We start from the raw sequence: 23,299 nt of genomic DNA, 5'->3' as shown, positions 1-23,299 counted from the left end.
AGGGTTTTTCTTAGCGTATCATTGATTTTAATTATTGACTCAGATCATTGGGACAGTGTCAGTGAGAGGGAGAGAGAAAAAAAATCAGCAAAATAAAACATTTTAAAGCATTGTGGGGAGCACAAATCTTAAATTGGGCGTATCCTGTTTTTGTTTGTGTTAATTTCTTTCATTTTCTAAAACGTGTTTCAGGTATGCTAGTGATGCCTGTCTTCCTTTAAAGTGCCAGGTGTCTAGAGTGTTGCAGAAAAGAGCTCTGTCCAATCTTGGTACAGTAGTTCTATCTCCAGATTGGGGGACATTGTTATGAGAAGGAATTTAAAGGTTAAGGCTTCCAAAATTCAGTCTGTCAGTTGTGCCTTTTAATTTAACTATACTGAGCTAGATGCTCATTCACACTGCTGTGGCAGGGTAAAAGGGAAATTTTACACCCATTTTTAAAGTCCCTTTACCTGCCAGAGAGATGTAAGGAGGCAGTAGTGAAAATCAAAATCAAACACACTGACCTCAGATTACAACTGGTCAGAAAAAGGTGTTTTTTTTTTTCATTGAAAACATCAACTTGTCAACAGTTTGGGTGTTGGCCTGACACTTGGAAGATGTGGGTTCAGTTCCCTGATTTTGGGCAAGTCATAGAATCTCTTGGTCTCGGTTCTCCATCTGTGAAATGGGGATTATAGTACTTCTCTACCTCACAAGCGTGTTTGTAAGGATTAATGCACCAAAGATTGTATGGCACTAAGATAGTGGGAGCCTATAGGTACCCTAGAAATAGATAGGTTCAGTCTCCAACCAACTTGGCTGCAATTGCTTCCAACCTACACCTCTCTTCTTTGAGCTCTGCATTCAGAATATTCCAAGTCTTAACTGATGCAGTAATCACACACAGTCACGTCCGTTCTTACAGCGCCATCCTTATTTCAGATATGATGTAAAATAGAAATCCCAAATACTCAAGGTCACTAAAAGACCATGGGATGCTTTCTGCAAAAGTAGGGATGTTGTAACTGGTGTCCTAGTTAAATTCCAACTAAAGTAATCTTCCCTTGCACTTCCATTTGGACACCCTAGTCTTCATTTCCTCTTTTGAATGATTGTGCTATGTCTTGGTCACTGTGCGTTTCATTCTTGAAGTTGTTGTATTTCAATTCAGGAGCTGCAGAAGGTCCCTAAAAGTGGGGGGTCATCGGCACGTGAAATGTGACCCTACTTCCCGCATCGCCACTTCTCCCCAGGACCCCACCCTCATGCCACCCCTTCTCCCTGCAGCCCTACTCCCGCACAACCTCTTCCCACCGAGACTCCACCCCTTCTCGCTACTCTCCACCATCCCACCACCTCGCTCTGGTGCCCCTGTTTCAGTTGTGTGCTCCCTGTACATACTGGGTGAGATTTCCAAAACTGGTCAGCAGTGAGGCCTGGTCTACCCCGGGGAGCGGGGGGAGTGAATCGATCTAAGTTATGCAACTTCAGTTACGTGAATAACGTAGCTGAAGTTGATGTACTTAGCTCTCCTTACCGTGGTGTCTTCATTGTGTTAAGTCGATGGCTGATGCTTCCCCGTCGACTCCGCCTGCGCCTCTCGCTCCAGTGGAGTACCAGAGTCGACGGGAGAGCACTTGGCAGTCGATTTATCGTGTCTAGACTAGATGCGATAAATTGACCCCCGCTGGATCGATCGCTGCCCATCGATCCAGTGGGTAATGTAGACAAGCCCTGAGTGCTTTTGAACATCAGGCCCATTTTGTATGTTGGTTTGCTTCACAGATGTTCTGTGATACTTCAGGATGAAAAGCATTGTGCAGTATAAAGCTATGGCCTGAGTTTCAAAGGCACGGAGCATATTCAACTTCCATTTGAATTCACTGGGCGCTGCCAGGGCCCAACATCTTTGCAATTCAAGCCACTAAAAGCTATTATCATACATTAAAACATTGTGTCAAAAATATGAAGGCGGACAAAGCAAATGTTGTTGTAATCTCCCTGCTGTAGTTTATGAAAGCCAGGTTTTATAGCCTAGTGCAGCTTTGAATGGATGATCTTTTTCTTTTAGCTCTTCGTCTAGGGCAGGGTGGGCAAACTACGGCCCGCGGGCTGTTTTAAGCTGGCCCGCAAGCTCCCGCTGGGGCACCGGGTCGGGGGCTACACCATGCGGCTTGGCCCTGCTCTGGTGGTTCAGCCAGGGCTCTGGGACTGCGCCACATGGCTCGGCCCGACTCCAGCCGGGGCAGGGGCCTCACCACATGGCTCCCGGAAGCCACGGCATGGCCCCGCTCTGAGGGTTGGGGGCCTCTCCATGCCTAGGAGCAAAGAAGGGACATGCCACTGCTTCTGGGAGCCGCTTGAGGTAAGCGTCGCTCAGAGCCTGCGCCCCTGAGCCTCTCCCCATGCCTCAGCCCTCTGCCCCAGCCTAGATCCCCCTTCCGCTCTCCAAACTCCTTGATCCCAGCACAGAGCACCCTCCTGCACCCCAAGCCTCTCATCCCCATCCCCACCACAGAGCCCGCACGCCCAGCCAGAACCTGCACCCCTGCCCCAGCTCTGATCCCCTTCCGAACCCCTCGGTCAAAGCCCAGAACACCCTCCTACACCCCAAACTCCTCATCCCCAGCCCCACCCCAGAGCCCTCACCCCCTCCTGCACCCCAACCACAATTTTGTGAGCTTTCATGGCCTACCATACATTTCTATTCCCCGATGTGGCCCTCAGACCAAAAGGTTTGTCCACCCCTGATCTAGGGCCACCATATTCAAGGCCTAGGTATTCCCGGCATGAGACTCTAAAACTCATGAGGTGGTTTTGACCTGGTGAGTCTTAAACATTTGTTTCACGTGGGATTATAGGATATCTTCTGAGTTTTTGAACTAGTCTTTTTACTTTCTGATCTTTCTTTTTCCATCTATTTTTGTACAGCTTCTTGTACCTCCCTCATTGTCATACTATCTGAGCACTTTTCAGCAGTGCATTAAACAATTGCACTAAAATATGTACCATAGGGGGGACAGTTGGGACCTGTTTAGTGTCTTTTGTTTGGTAGGGTTTTGTTTTTAAACACACAGCAGTTTGTGCATGATATTAGAGAAGGAATGCGCCTTGCACTTGGAAAGAGAGGTCTTGAGGTTTGTGATGGTCCTTAGTTCCTATGATAGTTCGTTTCACAGTTTTGGACCAGTCTCCCCACCCAGCTCTTTCTCCTGCTCCGATGAGCTTTTATCAGATTTCCTCTGGCATTACTAGAGTTTAGATAGTGCTAGAAATTCACTTTCTGTGAGATTTCTTATGGGAGAGTGCAACCTTTGCTATTCTAATTGCAGGGCTTCAGCGCCTCTAGGGGAGAATTTTCTGAGGGATACCATCCCTTCTGAGCAGTATTTTATGTCAGCGTGTTTGTGTTTTAAACACTGGTGCCTTACTGAAGCTCCCTGCTAGATGTGGTCTTAAACCGTGAGCTTCCCCTTAAGTTTAGTTTTGATGTTCCCAGACAATTAGTGGCTTTTGTGGGAGGGGAGAGTGGGGAGCAGCATGCTTGTTTTACCTGAAAATCCCAGGTATCCCTGACCTATAAGACCCCCCTTTCTAGTTTACGACTTTTGTTACTAGCATCCACATTTTAACCAGCAATAAGCAGTGCTCTTGAATTGTAGCTGTACTGCAATCTGCAGGAGAGAGGGTTCAGCATTTCTTGGACACAGGAAGGGTCCTTGCAGCTTAGCTAGCAACAACTTGCTATTCCTCTGGTTTAGAGCACACTGCATCTTGTAAGAGCCTGCATATTAAGAGGGTCTAAAATACTTTAGCTTGGTGGCTCTGGCACTGTGTCTCTATAAACTATAAGGGTTCTTTATTTCAGAGAAGGTTCATTGGGATTTACTCTGCTTGGGCCCAACCTGCCTTCTGTAACATCTGAGATATGTGAACACTTACAAGTCATTTTCAAAATGGAGCATAGTTATTGCATCAGTAGTACTGGACTATTTCCTGTGGCCTGTATTCTTTCAGGAGGTACCATTCTGTGCCCATCAAAAATACGTTTGTTTCTTTGTCAGGGACCCAAACTATTCACAGTTTATCTCTCTCCCCCTTTTGGTCTGAGAATAACCCTGAAAATGCTTGCTAAATTTTAGCAGATGTGACAGCTGGACTGTAGTACAATCGGGCTGTCTCTCCATTCTTGGACAAGCAGCAGCTTCCCTAAACAAACTTCTGTTTGCTCTGAAGCAGTTCACGTCTATTTTAAATAGCCTGTAGGGTAATTAGACACTGTGTTAGAAAGCTACATCTGGTACAAGACAAGTAGTGACCTTCACAGTCCGATTATATTGGCTTATGGCAGTGAGGGGCTTATCTTAATTTTCTGATCTTGATAGCATTGTGTTTCCATACTCTTCTTTCAGTACAGATTCTTTGGATTACAGCAGCTTCTTCTGCCCTTCTGTAAAAGGGATGTAAAGACAGATGGCGTAACAAGTTACTGTGAAAATGGGCACATTTTAGGAGCAAGAATACAGAGGACAAGTGGACTAAACAGGAAGTGTTCTCACCTCCAAAGATTAATCTGAAAAAGAATATGGACAGCTCTTTGTAGACAGTGTCTGGTAGGAAGGGGACACTTAAGATTATCAAAGAGTCAGTAGGCTTCCTCCTCTTTCTGTAGGTATAAACACTCATGGAGGCCATCTGACCAATAAACCATAAGTAAATACTTATGTGAAAGTTTGGTGAGGGATGGCTTAATATAAGATCCTGCACCCTATGAAATGCCTACTGAGATGTTCTTCCATCAGCTGATACCAAAGTAAAGGCTGACTTTTCTGGACCTGTTGCTCATGAGACTCAACAGCGATGTGTGTATTTGTTTGACTTTTTGTAGAACCCTACTTCCTTTCTCAAAGCTCCTCTTAGAGCTGAAGCAAAACAGGATGAAAGGCATTCTCATTCTGCCCAGCTGGCTTAAATAAATGTATTTTTTTCTGCTGATCGTACTTGAAGGTAAACTTGCGAGGCTTTTTTCTGGTGCTAGATATTTTTCCTGGTTTCTCTTTGACAGTTTGGAGCACTGAATGCTACTTAACTGACCTTTAGGACAAGAAACTTGCAGAACTCACTGTCATCTTCCTCAGGGTAGATGGTTCCCCCCCCCCCCCCGGGCCTCTCTTTTTTTGGAGGGGGGGGCGGTGTATGAGACTGTAGAGTGAAAAATTTTGGTATCCAGGATTTCCTTGTGAGAAATCTGGGATGAGGCCTAGGCCAGAGCTTGTTAAAAGCCCCACTATTGACTAGTTGAAACTTAAAAACTTACAAATAAAACTTACATTTGGAGGGCCTCTACTCTTCATATTTGCTTCTTCTTTGTGGTTGCCTAAATTAAGACTTATGCTTAGTTCTTCTCTTCCCTTGGTCTGAATCTCCTCTCCATGGCTTCCCTCCCCTTTTTATGTGATTGCAGTCAGTTTCCCTTTTGGGGAACTCTCCTGGCAACTGAAATGATGAAGAACTTGTCAGCACATCTGTGTCTGTGCATTTTGAATGTGTCCATCTCTGTAGTATCCATAAAAAGAAAAGGAGTACTAGTGGCACCTTAGAGACTAACCAATTTATTTGAGCATAAGCTTTTGTGAGCTACAGCTCACTTCATCGGATGCATCTAGCTCACAAAAGCTTATGCTCAGATAAATTGGTTAGTCTCTAAGGTGCCACTAGTACTCCTTTTCTTTTTGCGAATACAGACTAACACGGCTGCTACTCTGAAACCTGTAGTATCCATGTAACCTTCTGTGAATCCTGCGTCATCTCCCCCAAAATACAGTGTTTTCTAATGAGATAAGATCATTCTTTGCCATTCCTAATTTTTCCCTGTGCCTCCCTCTTCTTTCCACATCCCCCTAAAGTAAGCTGATCTTTTAAAAGAATAATAATTAGAAAAAACAGGAATGTGTTAAAAATCCTCTAGAAATATGTTGGGTTTCTCAAGTACTGGATATCCAGAAGGATAGAACGCTAAATATAATTAGGTCTCTTGTATTGCTGGTGTTTTAAAGGGAGATAGTGCCCTTGCTGCTCTTAATTTTTGTTACGAGAAAAAAATATGGCATTTTGCAAGCTACTTTTAAACATGTTGAGAGGGCTATTTGATGATTTTTCTTGTTTGCTTGCTGGCTTTCGTTAGGATGTGGTAAAAAGCAGAACAGTCTGTAGACAATGCAAAAAATGTTCTGCCTTTGCTGATTTGTAAGTGAAAACTATTAATCAAAAATGGTATGGAGGAGAGGAATACTTCTCTTTTTTTTTTATTTTATTTTTTCTAAACTTGCCTCTGCATTTCCTGGGTGAGTTTGCTGCTTCCACTTGGAGACCAGAACTGAGTTTGAAAGATACTGCTGTGGACTATATTAATGATTTGCACCTGTGTATGGAAAGATCCATTGCTCTTGTTCAGATTGTCTAATTATATTGCTATAATACCAAAGGGCCTTAACCATGGACCTGAACCCCATTGTGCTGGGTGCTGTACAAACCCAACAAAAAGATGGGTCCCTACCCCAAAGAGCTTACAATCTAAAGATAAGGCAAAAGACAACAAATGGACACAGACAGGGTAGTACAGTGAGACAACATTGGTCAGCATGACACAGTTTTGTCAGAATACCAGAAGCTTAACCGTTATCAAGTTTTTTGTAGGTATCCTGGCATAGGAGAATTTGAAGGAGGATAATGAGGTAGCTTTGTAGATGTTTATGGGGAGTTCCTCCAAAGCATAAGGGGTAGCTTGGGAGAAAGCACGAAAATGTTTGTTTGAAAATGTAACAGGGGCCAATGGAAGCTGGTATAATTGGCATCTTCTCAGCTGGCCTAATAGGGAAGCAAGCTGAACTTAAGTTTGGCAACAAATCCTTCACTAAATATCACAGGATTAAGTACAGAGGCAGGGGGCAGTGATTGAATTTAAGAAACTGAGCAATGTGTGATGCACAGCATTTCATCTGTAGGGGGTCTCTTTAAATCCCCCAGGTGACATGTGCCTGAATGTGGTTACCATCTGATGACTGTTTGGTGGCTGATGTAAAACGGGTTAGTAGTCTTGGTCCAGTTACTGAAGGGGAGATACTGCATTGCAAGAACAGCGCCGAAGTAATGGACACCAGTTGACTTTCACATTGACGATTTCGGGAGAGCAGCCACAGATTTCAGTTAGTGTCTCACCTCTAGATGGGGTGAGGTACAGGTAAGATGTGGTGTAGGGAACCGGGCATTACTAGTATCCATACTATACCTGGTGTTGTGAATAACTACAGGGTTCCAGTGTCCAGTGCAGACAACCTAGCACTCTTTGTGAATGTGATGAAATTCCCTTTATTTAAAAAAAAAAAAAGGGTGGGGCATACATTTTTGGCTTAATGCTATTCACACGTTGAAGACCAAAGAAAGTCTGATTTCTTCACATGTGGGTTTCAAAAGAGCATCCAGCATGCGGGATGCCAATCTGAAGAGGCCCAGCTTGGCTCAGAGGATGGTGTCCTTTTTGTTTTGCTTTAGGGAATGGCTGCACTAGAAACTGGAAGGGAAGGTGGGGGCGGGGAGAGAGAACAACAAGCAGGAATAGTAGTAGTACGAAGATCTAGAAATATAACATGCTAGCCCCCCCTAATTGTGATGTCTAACGAATTGGTGGATTCCAAAGTACAGAAAACAAGACTCACAATTTAAGCTGATGCTGTATGTGTCATGTGTGAATGGACTGTCTGTGCGGAACCCCACTGAGATGCCCAACTGCATGCTATCTGTTGCCGGATCAGGGCCTAAGAAATGGTTTCCTTTTTCAGAACATGCAATAAAAAGATAGGATCAAATTAAATGAAAGCTCATATTTCTTGGCCATGGTTTAGAACAAATCCTCTTCCCCTCCTCCAGTATCTATTTGCAGTGCACATGAATCTAGAATCTATTTTTATTGTCATGAGATTTATTGCTATTGAGAGTAGTTTGAAAAGAATTTATATTTAGCATGATTTGTTCCATTTTTTTTGGTTCTTAGCTGTGAATGTTTAGTATACTAAAAGTTTACAGTGTCTGCTAGAAATCTCATATGACCAAGCATATGTTTTCACAAAATTATTTTTCTGTCGATTTTTCCTTTTGACTCTATTGGCCTGCATTCTGTTGACTGAGGTAGAATTTTTTTTCCCTTCAGCATCATTGATATAAAGTATAGACTGCTAAATCATATAGCAGAATGCAGCAACAAAAATTTGGTAATTGAAACAACTGCATCAAGATTGTGGTGGGTTGAGTTTTAATGGTTCATTTCATAGTAAAGCAGTATTTTTCCTTTTTTGGACTCCCTGAAATTAAGTGTTTAGAATGTTGAATAGGTCAACTTAGATTTTTCTTTCCATGAGAAATTTTATACAATATAATACCGCTAATGTAGGAATTAGTATACATGTGATAAAAAACACCATCAGTAGCTTAGGAATAGAAGTTTATGATTAGCTTTTATGCATGTAATATCAATCATTTCTTTTGAGGAATTTTGTTCTTTGAACCAGATTATGCAAACATGCAAAGGAGTAATTTTGCTCTTGTGAATTGCCTCCTTCCACTGTAAAGGAAACATCCATATAGATACCTTTTTGTGTGGAGGATGGCAGATGGCCAGTGCAAAGTAACCTTAATGATGTAACTAAGGAACTCCAGAGAAAGGAATGGGGGGACATGAGAAGCTTTGTTTCCAGGTCAGTGTTGTTCTCCTCTTGTATCAGCTGTCTTATGTCACTCTCTGCCCTCCCCAAAGTTCCTTTTAGGTTCCTTTTATCTATATTCTCTTCCTTAAAAAGGTATCTATGTAAATGTCTCTGAGAAATGAGGTAATATTTTTTTATTGGTCCAACTTCTGTTGGCGAGAGAGACGAGCTTTTGAGCCACACGGAGCTCTTCTTCAGGTCTGGAATCATTAGGGAATCATTAGGAAAGGGATAGATAATAAGGCAGAAAATATCACATTGCCTCTATATAAATCAATGGTACGCCCACATCTTGAATACTGCATGCAGAGCTGGTTCCCCTAACTCTAAAAAGATATATTGGAATTGGAAAAGATACAGAAGAAGGCAACAAAAATGATTAGGGGTCTGGAACAGCTTCCGTATGAGGAGAGATTAATAAGACTGGGACTTTTCAGCTTGGAAAAGAGATGACTAAGGGGGGATATGATAGAGATCTATGAAATCATGACTGGTGTGGAGAAAGTAAATAAGGACGTGTTATTTACTCCTTCTCATAACACAAGAACTAGGGGTCACCAAATGAAATTAATAGGCAGCAGGTTTAAAACAAACAAAAGGAAGTGTTTTTTCACACCATGCACAGTCAATCTGTGGAACTCTTTGCCAGGGGATGTTGTGAAGGCCAAGACAATAAGAGGGTTCAAAAAAGAAAGAGGTAAGTTCATGGAGGATAGGTCCGTCAATGGCTATTAGCCAGGATGGGCATGGATGCAAAACCATGGTCTGAAGTGTCCCTAGCCTCTGTTTGCCAGAAGCTGGGAATGGGCAATGGGATGGACCACTTGATGATGACCTGTTCTGTTCATTCCCTCTGAAGCACGTGGCTTTAGCCACTGTCAGAAGACAGGATTCTGGGCCAGATGGACCATTTGGTCTGACCTGGTATGGCTGTTCTTATGCCCTGTGTGACTCTGGGCAAGTCATTCAGGGCCAGATTCTTAAACGTATCCATAGATATCAAGATAGATAGCTGTGTTATATGTTGCAATGCTTAAGTGACTTAGACAGCTAAGTCCCATTTTCAAAAGTGACTTAGGCACCTAGGAGCCTAAATCCCATTGACTTCAATTAGACTTAGGTGCCTAAATACCTTTTAGGATCTGGATCTGAAAGCTTGTCTCTTGTGAGAATGGAACTTAGCCATCCAAGTCAGTTAGGCCTCACCGTGCTGAGCAGAGCAACACCTTAATACCTTTGAAAATCTGGACCTTATTCTCTCTCTGCATCAGACAGTTCCCCATGTGTGAAATACTAATTATTTTATTGAGCTCTACCAATGAAAGGTGCTGTATAAGAGCTAGATATTTGTTGTTGTTGTTGTATTTATTTGTATTGTGATAACACTCACGAGCCCCAGTCCTGGAACAGGACCCTATGGTGCTAGGCACTGTACAAACACACAACGCAAAGACTGTCCCTGCCCCACAGTGCATTCCCCACTTGCCAGAGGTATTGAGGGCAAACATATTAAAGATTGGGAGGGGCCCACCTACAGCTACAGTGGGGTACATATAAATACCTTAGGTCAGGGGTTCTCAAACTTCATTGTACCACAACCCTCTTCTGACAACAAAGTTACTACCTGCGTGGGCCAAAGCCTGAGCCCCACCACCCTGGGTGTGGGAGAGCGGGCCGAGGTCCACTGCCCCGGGCGGGCAGTGGGAGAGCTTGGGCTTCTGCTTCAGCCCTGAGTCCTAGCAAGTCTAATGCTGGCCCTGCTGACCCCATTAAAATTGGGTCCTGACTCACTTTGGGGTCCTGACCCACAGTTGGAGAACCGCTGCCTTAGGTAGACACAAAACAGTGGGGAGAGGTGACATCAAAAGTATTTGTTATGCTATTTATGCTTCTGGTTCTTTGCTCAGTTTAACTTTTGGTTAATGCAGGCTAACTGGGGTTGGGATATATTTGTTGAGATGAATTTAGCCATTCAGGAAGAATGGGTGTGTTTTGTGCTTGTACTTCTAGACCTAGTGAATGGAAGCGCTCCCTTGATGTATGTAATTTAAAATAGCAATTTCCTGTCTGTAACACTGTATGTGGTCATTGTAGCTGTGAAATAAAGCATTTCTGTGGGTTTTTAAAGGTGTGCTGCAATATGTGTTTAAGCCTTAAAAATTGAGCACCTTGATCTGATTTTTAGAAGACCGAGGAACTCTTATTATATATGGATTATGCAACACAACATTTCTTGGGTTGGTTTTTTTTTTTCTCCCCAAATTCAGTAGGCCAAATGCGCTTTCTCTCTGCACAAAGACAAAGTAACAAGGTTTTATGTAGCAGAGATGGAATCCCTCCACCAGACTAGGGCATAGCTCCTCATGTGCAGGATGCTTTGTGACCTCTGCTTCCCCCATGCAGGTGTGTGAGAAGGAGCTGGGTAGCTACTTCTGCATTATTGCAGTGAGAGCCCCTATGGAGTACAGGTTTTAGAGTGGTAGCCGTGTTAGTCTGTATCAGCAAAAATAACAAGAAGTTCTTGTGGCACCTTAGAGGCTAACAAATTTATTTGGACATAAGCTTTTGTGGGGTACAGTTTTCACAGTCTGTTATCTCTCTCTCTCTCTCTCCCTGTGTGGGCTTTTCACAACCTTTCTTCCTCTTACCCCTCTTGAGCAGAATCAGGATGATTCCTCTGCACATTGGACCCCATGTGCAGGTAGGATTTGGACCTAGCATTTTCCAAATTCATTAAAGTATATAACAGTGGGTAAGATTCAAGAAAATGCCTGCCTCCTGAGAATTTTTTTTTTAACCCTTGTTATCTGTACATGCCCAGTAAGTGTCTGTGGTTTTAAAAAAAAATACAACAAATCATTGCATTTTCCAAATATCCAAAATAATTTAAATATGGCACATAAGACCGAGGAATTTGGAAGCCTGAGTGCAAAATCTGCCTGTGTGTTGCTGTTGTCTTTCGTGTTCTGTTAACAACATTCATATTGTAAAATCATTGGGAGAAAGGTCTAATATTTTTTGGTGTAGCTTTTGGTTATGTTATCCTACTCCATTGCAGACACTTACTTGTCCTTGCTGTATGTGTATATGTATAGCGTTAATAATAGTACATCACTAGCTCCATGTTACTAAACCGAGTTGTTAAACCAGGTCTCCTCCTCCTACTACAAACATAAACACAGACATTACCAGTAAAACAGAAGCTGTTGAAATGATTTGGCTGCTAAAATGTGCTCCTGCCATCCGGATGCAGCAGCAGTTGTACCGTATTGTCTTTGCCGGCATCACCAACATACTAAAGAAAACATAATGTAAGAGCTTTTCCTGGCACGTGATAGTCTGTCCTTTCTTTTCAGTTCTGCATTGCCAGTCACAAGTCAATAACACAATATAGAAAGTTTAAGTTGATTTTACAACCAACTGATCAATGTGTTTTGGAGGGATCTGGTAAAATATGAGGCTTCTGAACTTTCACATTATGAAAACCAGACAGACTCTATAAACAATGGCATGAGGAGCATTTATTTTTATTTCATTTTAAATGGGAACCATGTTGCTGGAACAGCTGATCCTCTAGTTTGTTACAAACTCAACACAAAGCTATTAATTGTGTTTATCTAATTCCATTGATATCAACACGTTACATGCTTTTCAGATAACTTGTAGAAAAGCATTTTTTTGGCTTTTTTTTTTCTTCTCCCTTTTAGGTATGTACATTGGAGTGGCTATTTAAAAATTTTCTGTTAGTTTCCACAGAGTGGAATGGTGAAAAACTGACACCCTGCTGTATGTAGAGAGTCTAGGTGGAAGTGTGGTGAAAACAAACAGGAGAAGAGAATTTTGATTCCACATTTGGAAGTCATTCATGTGCTGAAAAGATACTGAGTCCTTTTTTGTTTTGTTTTGTTTCTTATGTTTCAACAGGGCAGAGTTTAGGGTATGGATTTGTTAACTATATTGATCCAAAGGATGCAGAGAAAGCCATTAACACTTTAAATGGACTCAGACTCCAGACCAAAACCATAAAGGTAAGAGAATACAAAGAGCCTTTTGCTAAATTTAGGAAGAGCAGTAAGTAGTTAAGACAGTTTTTGGAAATCTCATTAGTATTTTAATGTAAAGGGCACAGCTAACTAGCTGTTCCTTAAAACAAAGGATGTATGGCAGATGGAATCTTTTTTTCTTTCAAACTGCTACTATTTTTATTTATTGGGGGCGGGGAAACCCTTGTCGAGCTTTCTAAAGCGTTGTAATGGGATTTGAAGTTAGGATAAAACAGCCATTGAGAGAACATAACCCATAAAAATCCATAGAACAAAGGTGTAATATACAGTTGTATCATTCATAAATGACCACAACACATGTTGTGTTAATTACAATTAATTTGGCATGTGATTATCAAACATTCAGTTCATAAAAGGCATCCTCTAATCAAGATATACTTCTTCCCAGTTAAGTGCCATTTTCAAAAACCACAGTACTCTCTTTCAAGGGTTATTCTTCCAGTTTCACTGTTCTTTGTTTGATTCACGTTCCCCCAAAGGGACTAGAGATCAAGTAGAAGCCACCCAGTTTGTTATGCAAACATGCCATTAGTTTCTCCCTGGTTTCCTCAGTGGTCCGAGCAAATTTTTGCACTGTAGAATTTTTTAGTGTATCTCTGATTTCAGACATGTAGCCTCTGGATCTGCTCAGTTAATCAATCACAAGCAAAAATGTTGAGCCTTAAGAGAACAAGAGACTAACTATTGAGATTATATATAAAATATTCTTTCCAAAATTCATCTTGCAGGAGCAAGACCGTCACACATGCATGTATTTGTACCGCGTACCAAAATCCTTACAACAGGTTTTTATGTAGTTAAGGTTTGTATTTATTTAATTTATCCAAATTTGTAAAGTAAAACAATAAAACTATTCTTATCAACTGCAGCAGATTGAAATTTAATGCTGAGATTCAGCAATTTATTCATTCCACTTATAAAGTTGAGCTGCAGGTTGCTCTCTACATTTATCTTAAAGGGACACTGACAAGATAAATATCATAATTTTTAAAAAAACATGTTCTTACCAGTTTTCTAAATGCCTTAGATTTAAAACTCAAATAATCATAGAATATCAGGGTTGGAAGGGACCTCAGGAGGTCATCTAGTCTAACCCGTTGCTCAAAGCAGGACCAATCCCCAACTAAATCAACATCTAGTTTACTTCCTACTTTTAATACTGTGCATTTACTACTTGCATATTAGACACTTTGTCCCAGCTGACTAAACTCTTTTTTTTTAATTAAATTTCTATTTTTAATCGCTTTCACTTTCTGGTTCTCCTGAGGAAGAACTGTGCTGTTGTATTTGAGTTTCCTGTGCTGTTGGGGAATGTCAACTGCAAAAAAATGTTTTTAATTTTTCCATGTTTCATGAAACTACTTAATTTGTTATGCTTTTCTAACTTTTCTAAATAGTTTAAATTCACAATTATTTTATTCATGTGTCCTTCTAAGGAGTTACTTCTGCAGTAAAAGTTTGTTTTAGGAGGAGCTTGGTACACTACACATTTCTGGAACAGTGTTTCTTTAATATAAGTTTTTTAAAATACATATTAAAATTGTATGGAAACAGTTTACTGGTTTTTGGTTTCTTTTTTGCTTATAAATAAGTTATTAATTACTTTGATTTCACAAGTGAAATTCTGTTGGAATTTTGAAAGCAGTTAAAATTTAATACCAAACAAGGAAACAAGTCAGTTTTATATGCATAGGAGTTGTATACATTTTACAAGGATTAGTAGAACATGTACAGTCTTCAAAATACACATTTTAAATAGGTATTAACAAAGTCGCCCGAATTAATCTAAAGGAGCCTTATTTTTTAATGTCCACGCTTTGTTGACTGTAACAATATCATACAAGCAATAACACACAATAAGGGATGCATACTTTTTGGACAGTTTGAATACAGCTTGAAATTGCATCTGTTGCAAATAAAATGCACCCAAAGAGTGTTTGAAGTAGCAAAATGGCCTTTTATTAAACTTCCCGCCCCATCCCCACAAACCCTTTTAAGTCCACGGTAAACCTATCCTATTACTGTATTTATTAATTCTCTTAAATAGGCCCTTTATTCCAAGTGTAGAACAGTTTGGAGGCTTCACAAAGTTGAAGTTGTTGAGGTATGAAGAATATATTTTTAGTATCCTCTCCAACTCCCATGCCAGTTAACTATATTGGAGGAAACTACCTCTGAATTCCATCTTGGAATCCAAATACTCTTGCAAAGCCGTAGCAAATCATATTCAATAAAGTTTTAGACAACTTTACTTTGTTCCACTGTCCCTTCCACCCCACTCCCCATTTCACATTGTGCCACAGCTTACAACAGGATCACTTTTGTTTGTTTTTATTATATTTATTCTTTTTATTTATATATTGGATTAATGCACAAAAATATAAACGCACCTAACTAATGCTCTCGGTGCCATTTGCAGATCTTTAATAATGCAATCGGTACTTAAAAATTCCTTTTTTAATACACAGTTCCTTTGCAGACTGGAAAATTAATTTGATTTAATTAAATAGTAGCATAAAATTTAAAACAAAAGTACTGATTACTTTTGCAGATTATGTCATAGATTTGATTGTATTTTTTTTAAGGCCAAGAGAGGGTCATTATCATGTAATCTGACCTATTTAGGGCCAGATTGAGCCTTGGGTCAGTGGCAATGTAAGGTATAGAATGTAGCTGGACACCTCCCCAGGGAAGACGCTTCCTTTATTATCTCTTCCTCTTTACCAAACACAGATTTTGTCCGTGTACAGCCTTCTGTGCTCCTACACCCAAAACCAAGGTCTGGGGAGGCTATCTAGGAGTATGTGGCTGAATAGTGTTTTCACTCATCCTCTTGCCCCTGCATAGCTGTGTAAGGCTGGGAAACAATCTGACCATGAACAGGGTCATTTTTAAAAGCAAAGGTAGAAGTCCATGTGCAAAAACATTGCACACACAAGAAAAGGTACAGATCCAGCCATCTGCACAGAATTCCAGGTGGACCTCAGGCTCTGGGAGGGGGTTGTTTTTCTTTTAATTTGTTTTTTAAATTTTTGGCTTTAAATCTTGTGTTTAATGAAGTACTAACAAATTGAAATTTAGTCCTTTAAAAAAAGAATTAAAATTAGTTCAGGTGCTACACCTGTCCTTATATCCCAGTCTTCTCATGGTTATGGATTTACAGTTGAATTTTTTGGCTGGTTTTTTTTAATGTTCTTCTCTCACCTGATACTTATGAGAGACCCATGTAAACAAGAGAAATTTTTGACTCTGCAGGGGAATCAATAAAACTGACTATGCACAATCTGCTGTCAAATGTACAGAATATATTAATTGAAGATTTAGATTTTTGTCTTTAATCTTTTGGTGGTATTATAAGTAATCCCTTTTATCAATAAGAGCTAAAATATTCATATTTAAAGGTTTTGTTCAATGTCCTTTATAAACAAAGTTGAGAGGAGATTGTTTAGCAGAATATCTGTTCCAGGGGAAGAGTCCAGATAATGGATGTGCATGTATATTCATGTATTTAGGTGTAGATGATTATATGAGCGGTAATCCTATTCAGCTAATCATATTGCATATTTCAGCAAAGCTCTTTTATATTATTGTCATCATTTTGTGAGGGAGGGGACACTATATATAGTTGCAGTGAAAACTTCAATGTAGTTCCACAAAACACTTTTGGGTCAATGAAGATACGTCTCATGTTTGAAACAAATCCATCTGTTGGAGATGGTATCCATTTTAAAAAGATTAATTTTGTCCATCCAAGAAAGTGCAATGGAAGCCTACTTGTAAAGGTCACTGCTAATGTTGAAGATTGGCTAGAAGTTGAATGAAATATCAGAAAGGAAGCAAGATGTACTCTGCATAACCTACAGATTGCTTAAACTCCTGAGCACTGAATAAAATGCATAACATTTAAGAGGATGTGGAGGAAGTGTTTCATAATGTTCTCAGATGATTCAGAAGATCTGAGCATTATGTTTAAGGGCATTAGAACAAGGAGGGGATACAGAACGTTGAAGGGAGGTTTGAAATCAAAAGAAAAGTATTGTCTACCAAACGCACAGTCCTATTCACTTTCCCTTGCCCTACCTTGAGAGAAATAGATTTCCTCCCTCCCTGTCAGAAGTAAGCAGTGTGCTGTCTCATGAGAACAAATAGAAGAGGTGCAGGGGGAGGTCCTGACAAATAGGCAAAATTTGAGCTAGCATAAAGAACCAGCCTGGCCTAAATTCCTGATTCCTGCCAGTATAATCCAGTTTTAAACGTCTGTGCTTAGAGACAGATTCAACACCCAAAACCATTCAGTGTGGTCAAAGGCTTTTTGTGCATCTCAAGTTACTACAATTTCAAGCTTTTTGAAAATGAAGTTAATAGTGCAGTATACATGTGCTGATATTTAATACTTTCTAGTGTTAGAAATGTTTACTGTTGCTAAACTCTGTTTTGTGTAGGTCCCCGGGACTGGGGGTGTTGATGATGATGATGTTAACTTAAAACACATTGAATAAAACATTGGCAAAGACCAGAAAGATTGATTAGCTACTTTACTGTTGTGTTTCTCTACAGCGAATGAGGCAGCATTACTTTAAAATGTTAATGTATTTGTGTTAGTTTTTTTCACCATGCCAGATTTTAAAATCACTTGCACGCTCAGACCTGCCTGTACCTTACTGCAAGGCAAGCTAATAATAGCAGTCCCCAATCCCCTTCACACCCAGTCATGCTGAAGAGAAAAAGTTGGCTATGAAGCATGCCCAAAAGGTTAACAAATGATGACTCAGGCAGACCAAGGATTTACAAAGCCACAAATGCTCTGCCAGCAGCACCCAATCCCCTTCAGATTGAGGGTGGGCTTCTGGTCATAGCTGCAGCAGTATGTTACAAAGAGAAAGGAGGTCCCTCATGTTACCAGGTCCCAAACCATTTAGAGCTTGATGGGTTAAAACCAACATAGCGAACTCCAGCCAGAAATGTATTGGCAGCCTGGTGATGCTAATTACAGTGTGCTGACGATGTGTGCCTTCTGCATGATGCTTTGCTAAATAAGTGGGTGCTTCCATTTTGCACTAGCTCCAGTTTCCACATGGTCTCAATATATAATCCCCATGTAGAGCACATGGCGGTAATCTAACCTCCAGGTGACAAAAGCATAGATAATTGCAGCAGGGTGCTCCCTTGGAAAGTGGTGGTTGAACATACCAATTGACGCTCTCTTATAATGATGGCGTTTCATTCAGAAATAGGGTGACAGCACCTAAGGTGCATTTAACCAATCTGTTGAGTACATTTAGCTGCACTCAGACACCCTACTTCTTCTTCCCCAGCCCCAGAAAAGCTTTATAAGTATTGGGAGGGATAAGGGAATGAATGGGCGTTTGTTGCTTTCTCTTTATGAAAATTCAGATTACAGGCTGCAGACTTGGCGGATAGCTGTTCCCCACCTGTTCCTTTTAAAATTAAATGTATTTTTTTCCATTGTGTAGCAGATGAGTATTAGTCATAAAAGAGAGACTTTCTGCTATGATTGTAAAACCATGGTGATAAAATCTCAGACAAGAAGCTTTAAAGGTACTGCAGATCTCAGAAAACTTACTAACTTACTTACTGGTTTTTTGGTCTTTGAGAGGAGGCTCTGTCTGTCTAACCTTCTGGACTTCGTGATGCTCATTAACATTCTCTTTCGCCCTTCTTTCTGCCCATAGTAGCACTGTCGCTCTAACGAAAGGGACCTTTTCAGTGCTTACGTTCGTGAAGATTCTAATTTGGCTTTGCTGCTTTCAACATGCACCAGAGAGTCTTTATCTCTCAGTTTTGTGCATCTGCTCTAATTGAGATCTCTTACTTCCTAACTGCTTCACTTTTGCCAAGGAGTCCTTTCCATTCGACGCATCATGAGCAATTATTTCTCTTAGCACTGCTCTTGATGTTTCCCAGAGTGCTGCCTGGTCATTATCTATGGATAGCCTCCCTGAAGTGATGGGACAGACCCTTCTTTCTTATCTATAATCATAATTAATCTCAATAAAGCTGCATTGAAATGCCAAGTGTAAAACAACTCAGACCCCAAGGAAAAAAGAGTAGTCTTATGGGATGATGATGCTCTGGCTCTTGGACAGGAATGACACAAACATGCAAGGAATTTGGCCAAATCAGTAAGGGTTTTTTTTCTGCAGGGTATTTTCACAAATCTGAATTTTTGCAAGAGTTAGAGCATGCAACTGGAAATGTGGAGGCAAGGATTCTGTTCCTTGGAATTTCTAAACATTATATATGACAATTTCCTAACTTAAAAAGTGTTGCAGCCAACATGGGAAAATTCTTTAAAGGTAGATAAAGAGAAACTTATCACAGAATTAAAACTAATGGTAGCTTAGGTTCAAGTGATCCTGACTCCATCACATTTATAATATTCAACCAGAATAAAGTCCAGAACAATATTTATAGTTGGTGCTTTAGGGCCAATTTCACAAAGTGGAAAACAATTTTGAGCCAAATCAGCTGGGATGAAGAAATTATATTGAATGATAATTGGCAATCATTTAAGAACACCTTAGGAGATGCCCAAAATCCCATAATCAACAAGGAGGCCATAATGGTTTAAAAAAAAATGTGATTTAGAGGGGAAGTGAAGGCAGCTATAAAAAAATATTGTAACAAATGGAAATAAGGGAAAGTGGATAGTAATGAATATGATAAAGTGTGTTGTAGCTCACGAAAGCTTATGCTCAAATAAATTTGTTAGTCTCTAAGGTGCCCCAAGTACTCCTTTTCTTTTTACCTTTTTAAAGCACTTTGAGATCTACAAACAAAATACATGGACTGAGTACCAAGTGTTCATTTATTTTTTTATTCCAGTGGGGTCTACTAGCGGGATTTTTTGGGAGTGGGCATGGTGTAGTATTCCAGTAGCAGGTTGAGGCCTCAGCCAAATCGGACCCTGTTGTGCTGGACATATGCCTAATAAAGGACAATTGCGATCAGAGTGCTTACAATCTAATACATAAGACGGTGGTTGGTCAAGGAGAAGTATTGTCCCCGTTTTAACAGATGGAGAGCGGAGGGACAAAAAAGGTTAAGTGACTTGCCCAAGGGCACACAGAAAATCTGTGGCAGAGCCAAGAATTGAACCCAGATTTTTGGAATCCCAGTCTAATGATTTGAACAGAAGACCATCCATCCTCCCTAGGTATCCGTCTAAGGGACAAGTAGAATCTTTCAGAATTGTTAATAAGGTCATTATAGAGTGAACTGTCTTTATCACTAGACCACATTTCACAGACAGTCTACAAAATCCCAGGGCTGCACTGAGAGTCATAGAAGCCAGTAACACAGTAAACATTGCTTGCACCTTAACTTATAAAGATTATAGCTATGTCTCAGGTATTTGAACAATCAGCGCTATAAGAGCTGTTCCTGTGGTCTTAGGGCATTTGTACATGTGACATTCAGAGGTTAAAAGTTCAACACTAGTCTCATGAGCTCCAAGCTAGCAGTGACTGGGAACAGTGCAAGAGGCAGTGCACTAATTTCTTGACAAGAAGTGAGCACCTTATGTCACTTAAAGCAGCTTTTACAGCCAGATAGAGATGAGCCGGTGTACTCCAAACCACTGTGTTATGACAAGGAACATCATTGCAGTGCAAGAAGAACAAGTTCCTCTAAAAGACCAAATGGGGAAAAGAAGTCTGAGGCTATTCTGTAATTTTGTTAATTTAAACTGTCTAGTCTTATTTCTGGAGAACAGCCTTTCAGATGAACAAATAATCAGAATATGGTGGACTTTATGTCCAATAACTGGATAGACACATTAGCTGAGTGTATCAGCAGTGAAATGGTTGTCAGCATTTAAATTGTTGCTCTTAAGCGTCAGAGTTCTGGCCTTGTTGAGAGGAATGGGACAAGTTCATACCACCTTTACTGCTTTTGTTAAGGTCTGTGTAATAGGAAGACTAGACTGTATCAGTTTATTCTTAAGGGTTTTGAGCGCTATGAGGAAATAGGAGGAATTATTCTTCCTGTTGAACATGAAGATTTTTCTGTGCCAGTGGACTGAAAATATTACGTAATTTCATCCATGGAGGACATGAAATTCTGGAACACGTAATTCTGAGGCATGTTGTTTGTACTGCACACTTGGCAAAGAGAGACTGCAGCAAATTACTCCATTCTTGAGTGGCTTGAGTAGAGAAGTATATTGATCCAGCACCGAGTACAATGGTGTCATTTGACAAACACAGAGTCACAAAGCACTGAGCAGCACAAAGTGGATGGAGCCAGCAATTGTCCCATAATCCTTAGAGAGGATTTGAGGCAGTCTCTTAAGAACGGAAGGTTGTCTAATGAAGAGACAGTCCTTTGAACAAGTTGCATTTTATTTCTTGTGTGCTTGGCAGTAGTCTAGCAAAAATATTTTCTCCATAATTATTTTGTGTATATGTATGCAAATTAACATTGGAGACTGGGGTGAGCCATAAAACAAATCCATCGATATCACATTGTCTCCCTTGGCTATTTGACCTAAGCAGCTTGAAAATGATCTGACAGAGTGGAACAGCCCTCCACTTCCAAGCTTTAAAGTGTGTGGACCACCCTTTCTCTTAGCAGTTGTCCTGTTCACAATCATTAATATGAAGTTGCAGTAGTAAGGATTTTTTTTTCTTTTTTAACTAGTCTTTTGTGTTTCAGATCCCTCATGCTGGTAAAAGCAACCTAAGGTTCCTAATGGGAGATAAGTGTAAATATAAAGAATTCATGCGACACATTTTCTGAGTGTTCTGCAATTTTCAGTAACAAAACGGGAGCCTGTTTTGGCACATCTCCATAATAACTGTTCTAACCCCTTTACAGCACAGTGAAGTGTTGGGATTTTTTCCTGTAACCCCTTATAAAAACGTGGGTGCCCACTGCTAATTGAACAATAACTTAAGAGGATGGGTCTGTCTGACGAATGCATTTGTACTTGATTGACCTGGGAGGGAAGTCGGGAAAAGACTAAAGAGAAGAAATAGCCTTCACTAGCCTTGTGTCCATCTCACATTCAGAATCCTATGTCTTGGAGATTGAGGATAGCTGACTAACCTTTGGCAGCTCATTGCCCAGAATCCTCTGCAGCCTGACTGTTTTAAGGCAGGTGGAACTAAAATTAGATCTCAGTTAATGATGTGGTTTACATGCGGTGTGGGTGGATGTGTTTGTGTGAGAAAGAGAGAGAGATTGTGCAAAGTTCACTCTCTCTCTCTCTCTCCACCCACTTTGCCTGTCTGCATGGCTCACAAGAACAGAGCAAAGTATTAAAATCTACAAGAATCCCAGTCTTTCAGTGCCCCAAAAAGTGATATTTTCCTCTATCCGTATACCTTTTCTGCTCAGGGTAGAATAAGGCACTGGGTTGCTGAATGTGCTAAAGTGAAGAAACCCAGGACCTGGATTTGGCAGTTTGCCCAAGAATTTTGTGTGTCTTGCAGTTCTCCGTTTTTTGGAGCAAATAGATTTTTCCAAAGGGTAGCTTTAGAGTGGTGCCCTTGACAGTGCCCTTATTAAGATAGGATGTTTATAGAAAATTGTTTTGAGGTGGTAGATTCTTTCTGAAAATTCAGGGTGAAATCCTGGCCCCATTGAAGTGGTGGCAAACTCTCATTGACTTCAGTGAAGCCAGGATTTTACGCCAAGACTTAGTTTATTTCTCTTGAAAACAGAGGTTAATCAGACCAGCTGGAGGCTGGTGTAGTGTGAACAAGTGCTGTGAAATCTCACAGATGTTGCCCTGTAAGTGCGCTCCAGAGTTAGCATGTGACACCCCTGCTATTCTAATCCTGGATCGGCCTTAAGCAGTGCCTTCCAGTTATCCCACAACTTGCTCCAAAATGTGTGGCGGTTTTGTGATTATGCATAAACTGAGAATAAGAAACCACCAAACTCATGTATGATCTAAGACAAGGTTTTTAACTGTGTTCTCCACAGATGAAAGGCCAGTCTACGAAACCCTAGGACCTCTCCACCAAACCACCAGGCATCACGTAGGAATTACATGAAGGAGCGCTGAGCTACATGGACTGTACTCTCAGCGCCTCACTAAACACCCAGGGTGGGGGTTTGCAAGGCCTGTAAGTGACTTAGGAGCACTTGACCCATTGAAAGTCCATGGGACTCAAGCTCTGAAGTCATGGGGGCACTTACTGAAATCCCACCTATAATGTTCTTCACTGCTTTGATACACATTCATTTGATATTTGAATACTGTTAGACTGGATATTTGTGCCAGTGCCTTGGTATATCATTGTCTGTGCCTGCCATCTTGAGTGTAAATGTTTTAGCTACACTCTTTTCCAGCGTTTTCCTTCCTTTTCATCCATTTCCCTTTAGTCTTATTGTTTAACATGAGTTTTAACAAAAGTTATGTACAAACACGTGAGTTTGGTTTTTTTTTTAAAAGTCACCAAAAACTTTACAATGTAAAATCAGTCGAGAGTTTGTCTCCTGTTACATGCAAAAGGCTGTGGAAGC

General features: G+C 40.6%; 1 protein-coding gene across 8 annotated transcripts in view; it reads left to right on the top strand.

Annotated features, from left to right (window-relative positions):
- ELAVL4 (ELAV like RNA binding protein 4) overlaps positions 1-23,299 on the top strand; it is a 102,513-nt gene that overhangs the window by 68,722 nt on the left and 10,492 nt on the right. For all 8 annotated transcript variants that reach the window (XM_037907501.2, XM_043521065.1, XM_037907500.2 and 5 more), the window contains exon 3: positions 12,666-12,769. In XM_037907501.2, coding sequence (XP_037763429.1) covers positions 12,666-12,769 — 104 coding nt within the window. The remainder of the gene's footprint in view (positions 1-12,665; positions 12,770-23,299) is intronic.

This window comes from Chelonia mydas, chromosome 8 (assembly GCF_015237465.2).
Source record: "Chelonia mydas isolate rCheMyd1 chromosome 8, rCheMyd1.pri.v2, whole genome shotgun sequence".
NCBI classification, from domain to species: Eukaryota; Metazoa; Chordata; order Testudines; family Cheloniidae; genus Chelonia; species Chelonia mydas.
This window is presented reverse-complemented; position numbering and strand designations above follow the sequence as displayed.